The 17,782-nt window shown below is 38.8% G+C and overlaps 1 protein-coding gene across 6 annotated transcripts in view; it reads right to left on the bottom strand.

Annotated features, from left to right (window-relative positions):
• Positions 1–17,106, bottom strand: part of mecom.S (MDS1 and EVI1 complex locus S homeolog) — a 42,786-nt gene extending 25,680 nt beyond the window's left edge. Inside the window, exons 1-7 of one of the 6 annotated variants that reach the window (XM_018264209.2) lie at positions 15,662–17,106; positions 15,091–15,157; positions 13,025–13,159; positions 2,212–2,314; positions 1,665–1,881; positions 982–1,129; positions 426–582 (exon numbers count right to left, since the gene is read on the bottom strand). In XM_018264209.2, coding sequence (XP_018119698.1) covers positions 426–582; positions 982–1,129; positions 1,665–1,881; positions 2,212–2,260 — 571 coding nt within the window. In that variant the 5' untranslated portion in view covers positions 2,261–2,314; positions 13,025–13,159; positions 15,091–15,157; positions 15,662–17,106. 6 annotated transcript variants of the gene reach the window in all.
• Positions 17,107–17,782: the final 676 nt, after the last annotated feature.

Below are 17,782 nucleotides of genomic sequence, written 5' to 3'. Positions count from 1 at the left end.
GCACACCTGATTCCAAATGCTACTTGTGTTTTTTATTACTGAAACCATACACCAGTTTGGCTGGTCAAGACACTGCAGCCAAAACCCCAGTATATTAGCAATGTTATTCCTTAACCAAAAGGCAAGTGACAATTTGCTAAGATATATATACTGTATATAAACAAGGCAACACACATTATTGCCTGTTGCTTTTGGCAGCCAGGACTTCCCTTCTCAACTATGTAAGGAATGAAATCACTTTTTCAACTTATTTTGTCAAGGCACAAAGGCAGTTCCTACAGGATGTTCCCTGGAAGAATCGCATCCTCTTTTTACTCTTTGTTTTTTCTTGAACTGAATTCCACCATGGAATAAAAAATAAATATTACATTCCTCTCAAGTGAATAACTGCAAGCACATAGGTTTCTTGACACAAGATGACTTACATACAAAGGGCTTGACACTGCTGTGAATGTGCTTGTGTTGCTTGAGACCTGATGATGTAGCAAAGGTTTTGCCGCATTCAGAACAAGCATGTGCACGGGCTCCAACATGCTGGGACCTAATGTGCCTTTGGAGGTTGCTAGGATCTGTGAAAACCTGCTAGGAAATGAGAAAACATTAGTCAATATATTTATAAGCAGAATATCTGCTAGTATAATCCTCTTTGCTAGATATTTTGAGATACATTGTGATAATATAAAAGTAAAAGACCACTTCTATTACTCCCACCTCTTTCCAGGTTGATCTGATTGCTCAGCCATGGGCCATCTAAATGTTTCAGCATAATCTCAAGACTATTGATTGGTACACCAATTGAATTGTCAACTACGATGCAATTCAGAGATGTGCAGGTGATGGTGAACTTTAAAATATATTTTTAAATTGCCCCTCTAAATGGCAACATAAGTTTATACTTTTTCCAATAAGTTACTTTCATTGCTGCTAGTAGGAAAACAATTCCACAGTTCCATGAAACAACCAAACACAAATTCACATTACCTTGGAACAGTTTTCACATTCATAGTGCTTCCCTGTATCATGTGACATCTGATGGCGGATTAGGTTGGACTTCCAGTTAAAGGCCTTGGGACACTGATCGCATTTGTACTCTCTCTCCTCTGTATGGGACAGCAAGTGCTTCTCCAGGCTAGAAAGAAATATTTTAAAAGAAGAAATGTAATTATCAAGAATTGATGAAAATGCAATTAATTCTACTAAACTGACTAATTCACCAGTAAAGGATCCAATACTACAGGACTGTATGGCAGCATACCATTTTTTTGATGGTGTTCCGAATTTAATAATTATGATACAAGTTAAAAAACAAGACTTGCAGAACAAGCATTTAAATTTTTATTGTTTAGGTGAGTGCTTTTTAGAAAGCTAAATTCCCACCCACTGCTCTGTTTTTTTTTTAATTATATAAAACTATGACAAAAACATTAGAAAACACGTATTGGATGGTGCACTATTTTTCCCCAGTAGTATTAGGTTTTCATGGTCCTGTCTTGTACAGTTGCAAAGATCCTGCTTATGATTAGATTTATGCCTTCACTAACACAATGTGAGCATGTGACAAAAAGCCCAGTCAGTCAGAAGAATGATATATTTTTCTAGATAATTGAATATATGGTGAGAAGGAGAAAGAAGGAGTATTCCATAATAATAGCAACCATTCTAACCTTTGCATGTCTGGAAAAACTTGATCGCATTCTTTGCACTCGTGAGCATGCTGCATCTCTGTGAGGTCACTGTCATCATTTAGGATTGGAGGGAAGCTGTTCTCCACTAGTGAAAAGGCTGAGTGGGGTGTACCACAGGAGTATTTCTGGTGGTTACTCAGCTCTGTCTTGGATTCAAACAATTGATCACACTCTTCACAGTGATACTGGCGCTCCTCTATGAGAAACATCAACCCCAAAAATACAAAAAAAAATGTACTTAGTAAAGACATACAGTTCAGGCCACACATACAATGGGTTTCCAATCCAACAGCTCAGCAGCATAAAGGCTGTAGATGAAGATCCAGGTAAAAATAGTCATAGTCATACTCATTCACAGCTAAGTCTACACCATACATGAGAAAGACTTAATCATTCCCAAATTTGACAGTCTATTTAACAACTAGGATTTGTAAACATCAAGGGATAGTGGGTGAGAGTCTAATAGTAGGCTTTTTGTCAGGAGCCTCAACTTCTTCAAAACCCAAATGATTAGAGTGTTACTTACCATGGATATCTGGAGCCATTCTTGCATAGGTATAATCTTCACTCTTCATGAACAAAAGGAGTTCTTCTCCTGGCCCAATGTCAGCTACAGCTCTGTAAAATATCTGTAAAACAAGCACATTGTTCTGAACTCACATGAAAAAACCATAGCAGTCCACTCAAACACTGGTCTAATATCAAAAGCTTGTATTTACCTTCAGTATCAACAAACTTCACTACAAACAGATTTGACTGCATCACTTAATACAATAACTACTATTAATTAGAGGCACAGAAGTACTTCTAAAATGTTCTTCTCCATGCAACTCAAACTTAGTGACAGCTGTTACATAACTAGAACTCTCAGGTAAGTAGTAGTAGTAGTAGTAGAGAGGGTCTGTATTGCAGGCTAAAGGTCTGCCTCAGCTATTATGCGAGTCATAGCCTCTCATAAAGCCTGCTGCAAAATACCTCCATCTTTTCTGCACTTTATGTTCTTCCCTGCACTTCTAAAAATTGCTGAATTTCTCTGCACTCTAAAATGATATATCATACTGATTTCTGTGCCTTATTAATGTGCCTGTTAATGGAGTGAACCTATCTAAGGGTCTGACCACACGGGCAGATTCGGGGAGAATAATCACCAGACGACAAATCTCCTCTTCTTCGCGGGGACTAACCTCCCCGATCTGCCTTCTGCCAGCTAAAATGAAAATCGCCTGGGGGCAGGCACATGCGATTAATTTTCCAAAGTCGCCCATAATTGCCTCACGAGGAAACTTCAGACGACTTCGGAAAACAAATCGCTTTGTGTGCCTGCCCCCAGGAGATTTACATTTTAGCCAGCGGAAGGCAGGCAAAGGCAGATCAGGGACAGTGGCGGAACTACCGGGCCCGCACCCCCTCAGGGCCCCCCCGGCAGTCCGCGAAGTCCGCGCTCCGCTGCGCATATCCCGGACAGTTTCCGGGTGTATGGAGGGGGCGGGGCCTGGCTGCGCGTCCTGCGCCAGGGCCCGCCCCCCTCTAGTTACGCTTCTGATCAGGGAGATTAGTCCCTGCTAAGAAGAGGAGATTTGTCGCCTGGCCGTAAAAACATATATCATGTCCAAAAAATGTGTGACTTTAACCCTCACTTAAAAGGCTGTTAATATAAACATGCACCCAAAGTATAGTTGATGCTAAAGTTGTAGTTTATAATTTTTAGTTTTTCCCTATTGCTAAATATGCTCTTTATCCGTGTTCTTTAGCAATCGCACATTGCAAATTGTCGACTCCTGCAAGAATCAGCCAGTGAGAGTTGGTGAAATCTGTCACTGACTTCCAGCATGAGTGTGTTGTTAAAAAAAAGTTAGGTTGATTAATTTACAAAGAAATCTTAAATTTAAGAACAACTGCAAGAGAAAATAAATATAGACTATTTTTTCCACAACAATTTTTGTGAATTTTTGCTTATAATGCCAATGTTTGCCCTTAGAGAAATTAAGGAGTTATGCAAATTACTCCTTAATGTTCCACCCAGAACAGCTGTTTAACAGCACAGATGCAGCTAAACAGTTCATCCAAACTAGCAGACAACTGTTTTGAAGCTATTTCAAGATATTAGAAAAGCAGGAATTTGCATCTCCACCCATCACTCTCCAGGTGGAAAATAACCCACACATTAAAATAATCTGCACTTTTCAGTATTCTGCACAAAACCCTGAGCTGAGTGCTATTTCTAACAATTCCTGTAGGTGGCTCTAAAAGCCAATTATATTTTAGATGGCATTCCTTTATATGATACAGATACATTCTTTCCTTTTTATCATAAAAAAATGCCATGTCTCATATGAGAACAATTTATTGAAAACTAAATTCTAAATTCTTGAAAACCAGTAGGCTGTATTGAAAACCTGAACTTCATACCGGCATTTCTTTATTCCACTCTTTACCCTGTTTAATACGTTGGAATATTCTTGCCACATGAAATTTTCCCATTGACTTGAATGAATTACAACAAATCAGATGTGGTATAAAGTAGTGACATGAAATGCAACAATTTTGTGGGGCATACTAGATTATATATATTTTTACATCTTTACATATACCCCAACCTGTTCTTTTTCATGGATATTTCAGGGATTGTGACACGCAGATTAAATTATGTGTTAGCCTAAATACACAGTTTTATGAATATGCCATTTATTTTACACCATTTTACAAATCATTTTACACAGCTTAATTAATAGGCTATAAAAATGCATGCACTTGTAGCATCTTATACAAACAGTCTGAAATTATTGCATCTAATTCAGGGTGCAAATTCTGCCCCATGTGCATCAAGACTTGCTTCAATAGGCAGATAAAAAAAGACCTGAGATGCCAGTCTGCTGTCATGTTACACTGTAGAGCCATACACACACAGACTATATCAAAAAGGGCTGCAAATAAGCAACATATAAACATAATATATAAAGGTCATAGGATCTTTATGACATATTGGAAGTATAAGCCAAAACTCTATTGTTCCATATTATGCGACTGAGGAAATATTGCCAATTCATTTTCATCTCTCTAACTATTGTATACATTTCTCAGCATCTTTACTAATTGCACATAATATCAAGATATGCCAAGTGTTTCCCTTTTCCTTATCTGCAGCAACATGTAAGGATATGTATAATAAATGTCTCTCTGCGGGCTTTACTGTAAATTCCAAAGCAAGTACAGATGCTTATTGCATTATGCACACATTAGAGACAAGCAGCTCGGCATTCAAGGATATGTGCGATGTTAAATAAACAAGCGTATCAATTTCAGCTGGAAAGGAGTGAATGATACTGTAGCATGGTCACCGTGGAAGCATACTTCCCTTTAGGAACAATGAACTTCTCTCAACACTTAACATCACCTCTTTTGGCAGCTTTCACAGGTTCAACTTATTGGCTTCCTTTCCAGCAGCATGTTGACATTTGAATTGTGACATATTAGAACTTTGCATTGACTTCTCGGAAAACCGACAGGTTGAGAAGACAATACTCCCCAAGACAGTTACATTATGAAATACTCCCTTTTTACTGTGATTGTAAACATGACCGTCTCAAGTACTTACTGTATACATGACTATTAAAGAAATACTTTTGACTCAAGCTGAAAACTTTGGTGGTGGTTATGTCAACAAACAGACATAGTAGTATATTATGTACAATATACTACGAGTATATAAAAATTTTTAAAAAAATTAAAAAAAGTATGAACACAAGGGCACATTTTTTTAAACATAGAGATTTTTTTCTTATGGACTATAGCTAAGCGAACACAACCGCAGTTACAAGCCAATGGTGGGCAGGTATGTGCATATTCCTAATAAAAAAATTTCTTTTTGTAAGAAAAATTCATATAATACATTTTAAAAACTAAGGTTTGTATTGAAAAATGTAAAATAATAAGGAATTAAAAGCTCTGAGAACCTTAATTGGGCCTGGAGGTAGGATTTCTTTCTCTGGTGGTGGAGGGATGCCATGTAATACTCTGTATAATATTCAGTGTTTATTATTTTTATTATTAACCAACACACTTCAGTTATAAGCTAATGAATGTGAATAGTACGTACGTGTGAGTTTTCTACAAAGTCTAAATACACCTCTTATTAAATGGTGTATAAGGATTCCAGTGTACTTTGATTATTTTTTTTATTTTATAAGGATTCTAGTGTACTGTGATTATTGTTTAGGTTTGCCTAAGACTACTTTAAGGGACAATCCAGTTTAAAAGATGTTTATATGTGTTTGATCATGTTCTCAATTTAGGAACAATATGAACTGTATTTTCTAAAGTACTCATTTTTAACTAAGCATTTCAATAAATCCTAAGCATTTGTCATTTGACCTTTTAATATAGGACTAAAAGTGTCTGGGGTGCATTGTGCTGAAATGGATACAGAGTATGGTATAATGTGGGTTTGTGGTTGGGAGTGGTTGAAACCAAAAAGGAATTTTAGCTCACTTAAAAAAATGACTTGACACTCAAAACAAACTATTATGTTATGAATGTTACTAAGCAAAAGTTACATTCCAATACAAGATACCTAGCAAAACAGCACATGTAGTGAAATGAGGGGGGATGAAAAAATAGGAATTTTTAAATCTGCAGACATAAGGAATGTACATGATGCTATAAGGCTGTCTGTTCTAAATACAGTGGACCCACCTATGTGTTTTATGAACTGCTACTTTTGTCTTGAGGAAAGTAGTCCTTTATATAATGTCTGTCAACTCCACTTACTAAACTATATGTAGTGCTTCTTGTGGGGTAGTTCTGGCACAATGCATTGTGCCATCAAAATCAAACTCTGTGGGGAAACAGAGATACAATGCCCACGGACTTAAGAGTTTGACACCAAACTCAACACAGGCTTCCTTAAGACCGTCAAATTACCTGTGTCTGGAAGGCTTGTCTTTAAATATGCTATTAAGTACTGCAGTACTTAATGTATATTATAGTATAAACTAGTAATAAGGAAAAGGGTTATATAAAGATCAGTTGCACCTAGTTGCCTCTTGAAGGACAGCATGTTGGATAGTCGACTACAATGAGTGAACATGAGCTACAGACTGGATATATATTGTATATATAATGACTATCTGCCCCAACAATCATGTCAAAAGCTGAACACTGGCCTCTTGTATAAGAGCTATGTCAAACTTTAGAATTATGGAAGTTGTACCTCCTAAATACTGGAAACCATGATTCAGATATCCACAATACTCTCGGTAAATTTTGCAAACATATCTGTGAAGGTTGCAACAAGCTCATTCACAGAGGAGAATCCTTCCCTAAAGATTTCGTAGTATGCTTTTAATTGACATTTCCATTTAAAGTAATTAAGGCACTGCCAGACATAAATGAACTTCTGTTCTGCATGTGCCCGGCAAGGAGGCCACCAAACAAAGAGCAAAAGTATTTAAAAAGCATCAGAACATGAGTGCTGAGCTCCATGGATCATAAATTATGTTAACATAAATGCATTTTATACAGCTAGCCGCTGCCCGGTTATGCAAGGCATTATTTATTATTCAGTGTCGGTAAAACAACCTTCCCACTGCCAATGGGAACTCCGGCAGACAAATCTGTCACTGACTGGCAGCAGGAAACTACAACTTCACATTTTGTATTTTGATTTTGATTGCTTTCCAAAATACACTATCGAAAATTTACTGTCTAAATAATTTTTGCTTTGACCTATCTGAGATAATTGCATGCATGCCCACAGATGAAATGAGAAAGAAAATCATTAATTACACCCCACTCCAGAGGTGTCAAATGATTCACTATGGAATGGCTGAAGCAGGCCCTGAAGTTCAGAGTGCTAAATCTTCACTAATTCGTCGCACACGGGTCATTTCATTTTCGGATTAATATGCTTAATTTGGCAATTCTAGAAATTAGAGAAGTGTGAATTATGAATGAACTTTGCCATATGGAGGAAGCTGTAATAACTGCACCGATAGAGGGAAAATGCTTTTTTCCTTGTTACACTTACAGTTCTTCAGGCGGCCGCCAGCATTTTGCTTTGAAGAGAAATGTTGATTTTTTGCATGCTTGAGTGAAAAGTATAGTGCTCTCCTTCCACAATACGGGTTTATTTATGAACCATTAAATACGCAAGGCTAGGAGTGCACAGTAAAACAGACTGAGAGGAACAAACTGCAGTTGTTATAAAGCCTCTATTATATTATTAACTTTGGAAAGGCAAACATGAAATGGTACATGTCTGTCAGGCCAAAAAAATGGGTTTAAATACTAAAAATACTCTTACAGCGATATATGCTACCTACATTTGTGATATGCATTTTAAAACACAAATGAGAACTACAGCCAAAACGCTTGTTGCTCTTTTACAAACTTGTATATAGAAAGAAAGATGACAAATAGATTAAAGATAGATAGATAGATAGATAGATAGATAGATAGATAGATAGATAGATAGATATTCAATGGATAGAAGATAGAGAGATAGATATATAGATGATAGATTTTAGATAGATAGATAGAAAGATAGAAAGATAGATAGATAGACAGACAGACAGACAGACAGACAGACAGACAGACAGATAGATAGATAGATAGATAGATAGATAGATAGATAGATAGATATTCCTAGAAGCAGCCTCTGGCATTGCACTGTAGAACACAGCAGCGGATTCCAATGGAAACAGTAACTGCTTCCAATGGAAATTGCACTTACAAACAACTTTAAAATTCATTCAGAATTTCTAATGAAATCTATATTGGAAAGTTGCTTGGAATTACATTTGCTTTTCCAACCCCTTTAAGCAACCACTATAAAAGTAGACTATTCCAGTTAATCAAGGTGAATTCAGTGCAAATGTTAGTGGTATCATGAGAGATTCTTATACTTAAATAATTGACATAGAAACATTCATCAACCTCCTGTGCCCTCCCAGGATAGTGCAGTTGACTAAAAACTAAAATTAAAAACTAAAAACTAAAAAAAGACATTGATAAAATATAAATAATCTGCTCCTCTAGACTGCTAAAAACCATAAGTGCAAATTCTAGCATTATTAATCATGTAAGTTGCATGTGATATCACTTTTCATCTAGATAAGATCTCATAGTCCTGCTAGGAATTTAGGCAACTGTAAAGCCTTCATAACTGTATCCCATTTACAGACAGACTTTTCCTCCTCCGTCAGTGAGCATGCATTGATGTGCAGTATGAACCTGGGTTGACCACCACTACTGGAAGGTTTATGTATGTCTTTAGGTGCTATAAATGTAGCTCCTAATAAAGACTCCTGTAAAAGAATCATGCCCATGGAGATGTGTTAGATACATTTTTTATGAATGCTTTTATCTTTCTAAAGTAACATAATTACATTAGCACATAGGCCTTCTAGTATGCCTTCATGCTTTTTCACCGTTTTACTGTTTCTATCATCATAATATGGTTTAACAGAACTGTACGAATGTTAAGAAATAAGATGTGGTATTAAACAATAAGAGATATCAACAAACAAACAGTGAGTAAAAGATAACTGGTCCAGGTATACCAGCTGTAATCTCTTGTGAGTAGCAGACAGGGCTAAAATTAAAACATAACATTGCTTCAGATTGTGAACCAGATCATTTTAACATCACTAAAAAGTACGAAAATGAAAAATGTTGAAAACAAATTACTAAACAGATATTTTGTGGTTGAATCTGCCATACTGTTAAGCAATGTATTTGCTAAGGGAAAACTGGACATAACGTAAACCCAAACTGGAAGTGATGGAGCCTCCCAAAACTAACCAGCAAGGCTTGTGGTTACAGCCACATCATTGCTATTTCCAGTCCGAAAACTATGACCCAAACAGTTTTCAACATTGCTGGCCAAATTTACCAAATATTACACAGATTTGAAACCATAACAAATTGTTTCACCCATCTGCAGCTGAGACAAAGATAACAGTGTGGCAATTGCATGCAATAAGTTTCCTGATAATATATATATATATATATATATATATATATATATATATATATATATATATATATATATATATATATATATATATATATATATATATTATCCCTACATTTATGATTTACATGAATTATACTGCTATTTATAATGCTTAAATGCATGCTTTACAATGAATTATGCTGCCTGCTATAACTCCTATGCCCTACATATAATATGCTGCCTGTTATATGGAAGTGTTATAGCTGTACTTTACATATAATTACTGCCTGCTATTTATAATGGTTACATATGCTTTACATATAATATGCTGCCTGATATATAATATGAACATATATGCTTTAATGACATGCTAACAATGGAAGATTGGCAAAAGCTGTCAAATGCCCAATGATAATTAAATTACTCATTAGATATCCTATTGCCTGTATATTTCCGCATTTTAATAAAAAGGAGTCACACTGTTTAGGGGCAACCAGTTCAACCATATTCTACTTAGTGTTTCCAACACCTCCTGTGCCCCATCCCATCCCTATTCACAACATTAACTAATGTTTTCAAAAACTTTTCTCAATAAGGGATGCTTATAATAAACAGCATGCTGAACACAACCGAATACTGATTTTCTCATGTATCCTTTACTGAGGTTGTTATTGGTTACCCTGTAATTCACACCCAAACAGAATTTGGATAGGTCATTCAGAAGCATTCATTTGCACATGTAATTAAGCCCCAGTCTAAGAGGCTGAATAATTTCTAAAAAAAAAAAAAAATAGTTACTAAGGTGCCTGAATGTTTGGAGTGTTCTGTGTAGCTAACACATCAGTACAAACAATGTTTCAGTATAACAGCACCGAAGGGACAATAACTCTATTCAAAATAATGAGTTGCTGGACCCAGTGACAGAAAGAGGTTTAGATTTTACTTGTCACGTACCTAAATATGTGGGTGTTATATGATCGAATCAGAGCAAGCCAATGGGTGGTTCCACATTAACATCTGATGGAAATATTGCACAACCTTCTTTTCACTAATGAAAATGGCAACTGTATAATAGCTAGTTATTTAAAGAGATGATAACTAGATAGAATATGTATTTATACTGTACATATTGATGTATATCAAATAATCCAGTTAGTTGCAGCAGTGCATGAGATTTCCATCATGAAATAACAGAAGCACAAAATAACACATCATAAGAGGCTTGAACTTTAGTTTCTATATAATAAATTATTAATTTGGAGATTAAAGAGCCTATGTTAGGTAATAATAAATTGTACCAGCAGACTGACAATATCTATAACATATATATTTTATGTTTTGAATATTTAATTGGTAATATGTCAGGCATTTTATGGCACCCCTGTGCTTTATATTCATTTAATCAGGATCTTAGATAACTAAACTGGTGTTTCTGTTAATAAGGAGATATAATTATACCTTTAAAATGCCCAAAGGGGCCACTGAATCAGTTCATACGAACCACATGAATTTCTGACAATTTGTTCTCAGCAAAAATGTGATTAAAAACTGCTATGAAAAGAGGGAACCAGATCCAGAAAAATAATACTAATTATCATAGTGGATAAACTGCAAAGAGTTTAATGCTCTGGTGTTAGAACAGATTTATCCAGAATGTGGTTACAATTTACAATTTGATTTGGCACACACTCTGGGTAGGAGACAAATTATTAATGCTCATTTAGAATCTTAAGACCCCTAAAAAGTAGGAGGTTAAAATATCACTTGGTGTTTATAGAGATATATTTCCTTAAAATCAGACGATCCACTACTTAAATAATAAAAACTCTGTGTATTGCCTACAGGTAAAATATAACTGAACACGACATTCAGACTAAACCAGTGCTACACTAAACGCTGCTAAAAATCAGCAACAAACGAGAACTAAAAATTACAATCATCGTTCACATTTATGAATTTGTTGTATTAAATAGCAAATATTATTAGCTACATCTTGTCTTATTGTTTAGCTTGATGTGCTAAGATTAGTTAGTTTGTGTACAGTTGTGAAGTTAAAAGTTGGCGGTTGTTGGGAATAAGCAGGTATAATATTTTGAACCGTAAATTCTGTGCCACAAAATAGACTACAAAAGTCATTTTGGGTTTGAGGTTAATTAAGATGCCTCTGTACAGATTTTCTCTTCTGAAAACATTTTGAGACTGAATTCTATTTATTGAGTGTTAGTTAAGCTCACACCTCAGTCTCTCCTAAGCTTCAGCACTGTCCAACCAGTCTGAGCACTGCCTGCCAATCCAGCCATATCAATATCTCTTGATGTGAAAAACAACAATGACCTGGGAGGTTCCACAGGTGAACAGGTTTGGGGGTTAACAATAACTGTTGATCAAGTGTTTGTACATTGGCCCCAGTGCAGTAGAGGGGTACTGCTGTCGCTTCAGTTGGCAGATCTCAGTACACACAAAAAATGGAGAATTAAACAGACCTGGAGTATCCCTTAAGAGTTCCCTTTCATCCTTCCCCTAAGAACAGTTTTCTCATAGCTGCACAGGCCAAACCCTCTTAACCTCCCCATTCCTGGAAAAGGATATAGAAGGGTCAAAGGGTAAAGACATTGTCCCTTCTACACAGAGCCAGAAGCCTTGGGTATTCAATAGCAATATTGCATATTCAAAATTATTAAGACATTCTTTGAATGCAACAAAACAATAACATTTTTATTGTGTGTACTCCAGGGAAGAAGGCTAAACAAAGTCATAAATGTGTAAATATATGCCTCATCAAAGTCATAGCTCAAGGCAAAAATACAATTTTCGTTTGCAGCAATTTGGTTTATATTTTTAACATATGTATATTTCTAGAAAAAACTGTTCTGCAGTTAGATTTACACATCATCAGGAAATGCACCTGTATCTAAACTGTTCATCTCAGTTTCAGGTAAAATATGCACTCACTAAACATAAAACAAATGGTACATTTTCCATGCTATATGATAGGTAACTTAACTAAGAAAAAAAAATACAATGTACGTAATAATTATTTGATCTAGGCAAATGGTTTTGTTAAAACTGTCTCATACACTGTTGCAACATCACAAACTGTAGAATCATGTCACTGCCCATTTAGTACCGCTGCTTTTATATAAGTGACTTTATAGTGATATAAGGAAATGCACAGGATTTGTGCTTGTTTATAATCATAGCAAATAGTAGCCCAATGAAATGCAGATTGAAAGTTTTATCATGTGTTAAGCCAACTAACATAGCCTTGTCTTTAATATTATGTGCAAAGGAAAACAATGGCACTAGTCCAGGAGGCAGTAGATATTTATATTTGTATAAAAGAAATAAATGGTTGAAGTTGGTGCCCATAATCACTGTGACTTACCTGGTCATTTAGCTGGCAGGCGACCAGATTGGCTTGACTGCAGTACCCTGCAAACTTTATCAATTTTAGCCAATTGCCCACATCTGGCTGGCTGGCATCAATGCAGAATTTCACATCCCCATGTTCATCCAGGACCTACAGAACAAGCACATTTGTATTCAGTTTGTGTGCAGCGTAATTACTGCTAATTGCATCAATGCCAGGATACAGTAACTTTTTCCTATTTGCCCTAAATCGTGCTGCCAGGCACCTGAGGGTGAAGTTAAAGGGAATATTTGCTGAGGAGTGAAATCGAATCCCATAGTGAGTTTATTCCTATGGTCAACATATGACAGACATGTGCTTGGGGTGGATGGCTGGAATTTTATTGTGTGTAGGAATGGAAGAGCAGGCGACATGGGGCCCTATGAACAGAGCAGACACACTTAAAGCAAGGCGAGGGCCCAGCGTTGTAAATACACAATAAATCCGGCAGCCTTAAACACGCTATAAATTACTGGCAATAACAAAATCCCAGGCTCTTTAGAATTTTGCCTATCCCGGGGACTGGAGGGTTAAACAAGGTCGTGGTGAGATCAGCGCTAACATTTCATGTTTACAATCCTGGGCTTTAATTGCGCCCACGCCGCCCAGCGATCAACCGCTAAATGTAGCACTCTCTTTGCCTTATCTACTGCTGCAATTAAATCGCAGTATTATTATATCTACGAACTTCTCTTCTTTTAATTGCTCAGCTGGGTGACAAAATGTACACATAGTCACACAATGTTTAAGGGCACAAACACAATGGCATTGTCAACATTATTCACACGGATAGTTTTCGTTTCTTTTTCAGGGGATTTTATCGGATTGTATTTAATCGTTTGCGTTACAATTTACTAAAACGAGAAATCAGCCCAAGCGCAATATAGCGCCAGGGATCATGTTCCACTGGGTGACGGTGTCATAACGCGCTGTGCTAAATACTGGCAGGAGCTTTTGCAGTGGCCCGTAAATAACAGCAGCTCATTAACGAACCAAGTTAAGGGCCGAAATGACCAACTGCAAGAAATACACTGCATCCCCCAATCCATACAAGTGACACCTTGGACCTTCCTTTCTCGTCGAACTACAGCTCCCACTAACCTCCGACAGTTAAAAGTTATGATTTATAGTAACTGAAGACGATGTAAAACCTTTTGAAAGCTGTTTCGCCCATTTCTTACATGTAAAGAATATTCTGATGTACTATTAAATGTATCTTAAAGGGCAAACAATTGCTTCGGAAAATACAACACAATTAATTCTTGCATTTAATTCAGTTTGGAGGAAAAACAAAAGGACGGATTGCTTCTGTGCTTCTATCGCCCAAAAATCGGTTAAAAGTCGCTCACTACATTTTACTTGATTTGTTTAAATTGAAAGCCCATCGCGGGACAGAGCGCAATTATAAATATGATGTAAATTAATATTTATTCGTTTCCTTTTTGTCACCCCCTTTATATTCGTTTGTTTCTAAAAACATAAATGAGAAGGATCTTGTAGATCCTGCGCTTTGTTTTTAAATTGTATATAAACATAAAATCACTATATTGTAAGAATTGCCCTGAGTATTTTGCTTTGAAAAATCGCAGTATTTCACACAGAGAAGTTAGTGCAATAGCAGTAGGGCTCAAATAATAACAAAATAACAAACGAGTTCCGCGCTGCCCTTTCTCGTTGGCTATTGGCACGCGGATTCTTATTAGGAACGAATAAAACAACATTCCCGAGATTCAGGGACTAGGACAGGCCGTGGGGCTTGAGACAAGACAATATCGTGCCTTTCAGTCGTACGAGATGGTTGTGCGGATGGTTTCTAATCAGAGTCGATAACTTTGTATATAATTAGATGGAATGAAGATGAGATCACCTTTATATGGGTTAGATATAGGCAAATAAAAGGGTCCCGAGATGCCTGTGCCCCTAAGATACCAATGGGAATAGGTGCTGAGTCAAGTCACTTCTTATGATCGCCCTCCTGTGGAAAAATCTCCCGTGGCACCCAAAGTCATGTTCTGGCAGGGGAGCAGGCACTTTTTGTTTACCTTGTGTCACGAGCTGGAGCAGGTTGGCACACGGAGGGCACTGTACTGGCCTGGCACAGATCCCCACCTAGGCACAAGAACAAATGACACACTGGTGTCTGACACACACACACCAATGAGATACACAAACAGACACACAAGCAGTGCCAGGGAGACACACAACCAAGAAGTGCCAAGGAGACACACACAGACACAAGCAATACCAGGGAGACACACCAGACACACAAGCAGTTTCAGGGAGATACACCCAGACACAGAAGCAATAATAGGGAGACACAGACACACAAGCAATGCCAGGGAGACACACAGACACACAAGCAGTGCCAGGGAGACACAGACACACAAGCAATGCCAGGGAGACACACACAGACACACAAGCAGTGCCAGGGAGACACAGACACACAAGCAGTCCCAGGGAGACAGACACCCAAGCAGCGCCTGAGGGAGGGAGGGATAAAGTTGTGGCAGCAGTGAAAGTCCAAGTGAAACCACAAAGCCGCAGGAGCGAAGAGCTGAGCTCACACATGGCCGCCAACAAGTAAATTGCCAGCAGAGCACACGGCGCACTTACCTGGGCACTGCGAGTTCAGGGAAACAAAGTCCGACTGGGATTCCGATTAAGAGAAGCAGTCCAGATTCCGGGTCTCTGCTCCCAGGCTGCACGCGAGTCTTCCCAATATGAAGCGGCCGGACAGGCAGCAATTTCCACAGCTTATCCAAAGAAAGTGAAAGTATGAGCAAAGCGATTCCCTCTCGCACTGTGCGCTCTTATCAGTCAGTCGGGTGACACCTCGGGGCTCGGCTGCCTCAGGAGGGAGATACTACTGTTCTGTGCCGCGGGGAGGGTTATTACGGGGCAGTCGGGTCACTAGTCCTCCTCCCTGTCCTGTGTGTGAGACTTAACTTGCCTGCGAGCTATTCCTTTTTACTCGTCTGTTTGGCCTCCTCTCCCTGTTTGAGATTGAATGATGCAGAACCCACGCTTTGCCCTGGTGATACCGGGTTACACCGACTACTTGCCTGGTTTGTTCCCCAGTAGGTGTGAGGGTCAGACTTACTGGCCCCTGGGTCGGACTTCGCTAAAACCCCTTGAAAACCGGCCTGTCACACTGCTAATCCTTTGCTCTGGGTCATGGGGTGACAGTTTTGCACATTAACGCGACTGATCCACGAGGAGACGTCAGACTGGCAGCGCTCAGGGTTTGTCCTGTGAAGTTTGTCTGCTGAGCATTAGGTCTGTCCCGGCGTGTCCCAGTGCAGTCCCTCGGGCTCTCCCAGGCAGGCTTGTGTGCAGATGTATAAGGTTTACAGTGCAGGTATATAAGGTTTACAGTGCAGGTGTATGAGGATTACAGTGGGGCCAGTAAGTCAGGCTGCTGGTGCCAGTGCCTGGATCCCGGTAGGTTGGAGAGTTGTCAGTGGAAGGACATTGCCTGCTCTCCCCAGTGTCAGTAACTCAGCACGGGACACTGGGCTTCAGCTCCCTCTATGTCACTAATCCTGCTGTAACGTTAACTCGGGCTCAAGTCCTCCCGGGACCGTCCCTTTCTCGAGTCTTCACAACAAACCGTGCAGGTCCTTGTGTCATGTTGTGTCTCTTTAAAGAGCATCAGACCGGCCATGCAGAAAGAGGAGGATCGGCTCTGTCTCCCACTCTCTGTCCCTCTCTGTAAGGACACGGGCTCCTCTCTCGGGACAGTTTTAAAGTGACAGCAGCTCTGCTAGACGAGGTCACTAAAAGGTCGCTGGTGAGCCCCTATAGGACAGACTCATTCTAGAGGCACCGCCATTAAACATGTCCATTCCATCCATGCAATGTGCAGCCAATGGGACATGTGGGGTGGGTGGATGTCTTTCAGGAAACTCTCATGATCTCCTTACCTCTCATTTACTCTGCTGCTGCCTGGACTTGCCCCGCACTCTCCCCTCACTCCTTCATCTACTCCCATTATTATATATTAGAGATAGCGGTTTTATCCACTTGTACTCCTTACTTACTTTGCTCCCTGTCACCCCGTGACATTCCCACACACCCACTCTGGACAAAGACACGCTGCTGGGATTCATTCGTTTCCACTTGGGCAAATGGGCATAGGCAGAATAATAAACGATCCAAGTTACAGGAGATATTTATTTTGTTATTATTGTTAGTTTTCAGACTTGGTTAAGCCTGACATTGACAGATGCGCAGGAATAAATTGAAAGACGACGGTTTCCGGGTTTCGGGGCTTATATAGATGAGCGTAGCACATACCACTTTGCGAGGCGGGGGGTTAAAGATCAAACGGTAACTCAGTTCGCTTATCTGATACAGGGGGTTTATGCACACCCTTGCTTATTATCCAGTTGGCAACATCGCATACTTTATATTTTTTCCTCTCTTTCTAATAAAGTACAAGTGTTGGGCTGAGGCGCATAAAGTGCTATTTATTTAAGAGGAGGGGGCAGCGCGCGTGACAGGCGATAGTGATAAATAGGTCTCAGCAGACTGTATCTGTGACATTGAACCGCTGCTCCAGATAATGGCCATTGTTCTGCGGCGGTGTTGGAACAATCCATTGTAAATAACCTTAAAAACTGCCCAGAGATTCCCAGAGACTTGGGTGCTGCTTGAGAACCTCAGACAGGTCCCGGTTCGCTGGCCATGGGTTTCCTGCCTTGCCCTCACTCGCTCATTGTTGCTGTTTTTTTT

The sequence above is a fragment of the Xenopus laevis genome, chromosome 5S, assembly GCF_017654675.1.
Source record: "Xenopus laevis strain J_2021 chromosome 5S, Xenopus_laevis_v10.1, whole genome shotgun sequence".
Classification (NCBI taxonomy): Eukaryota; Metazoa; Chordata; class Amphibia; order Anura; family Pipidae; genus Xenopus; species Xenopus laevis.
Note: the sequence above shows the minus strand (reverse complement) of the source record. Positions and strands in the feature narration are given on the sequence as shown.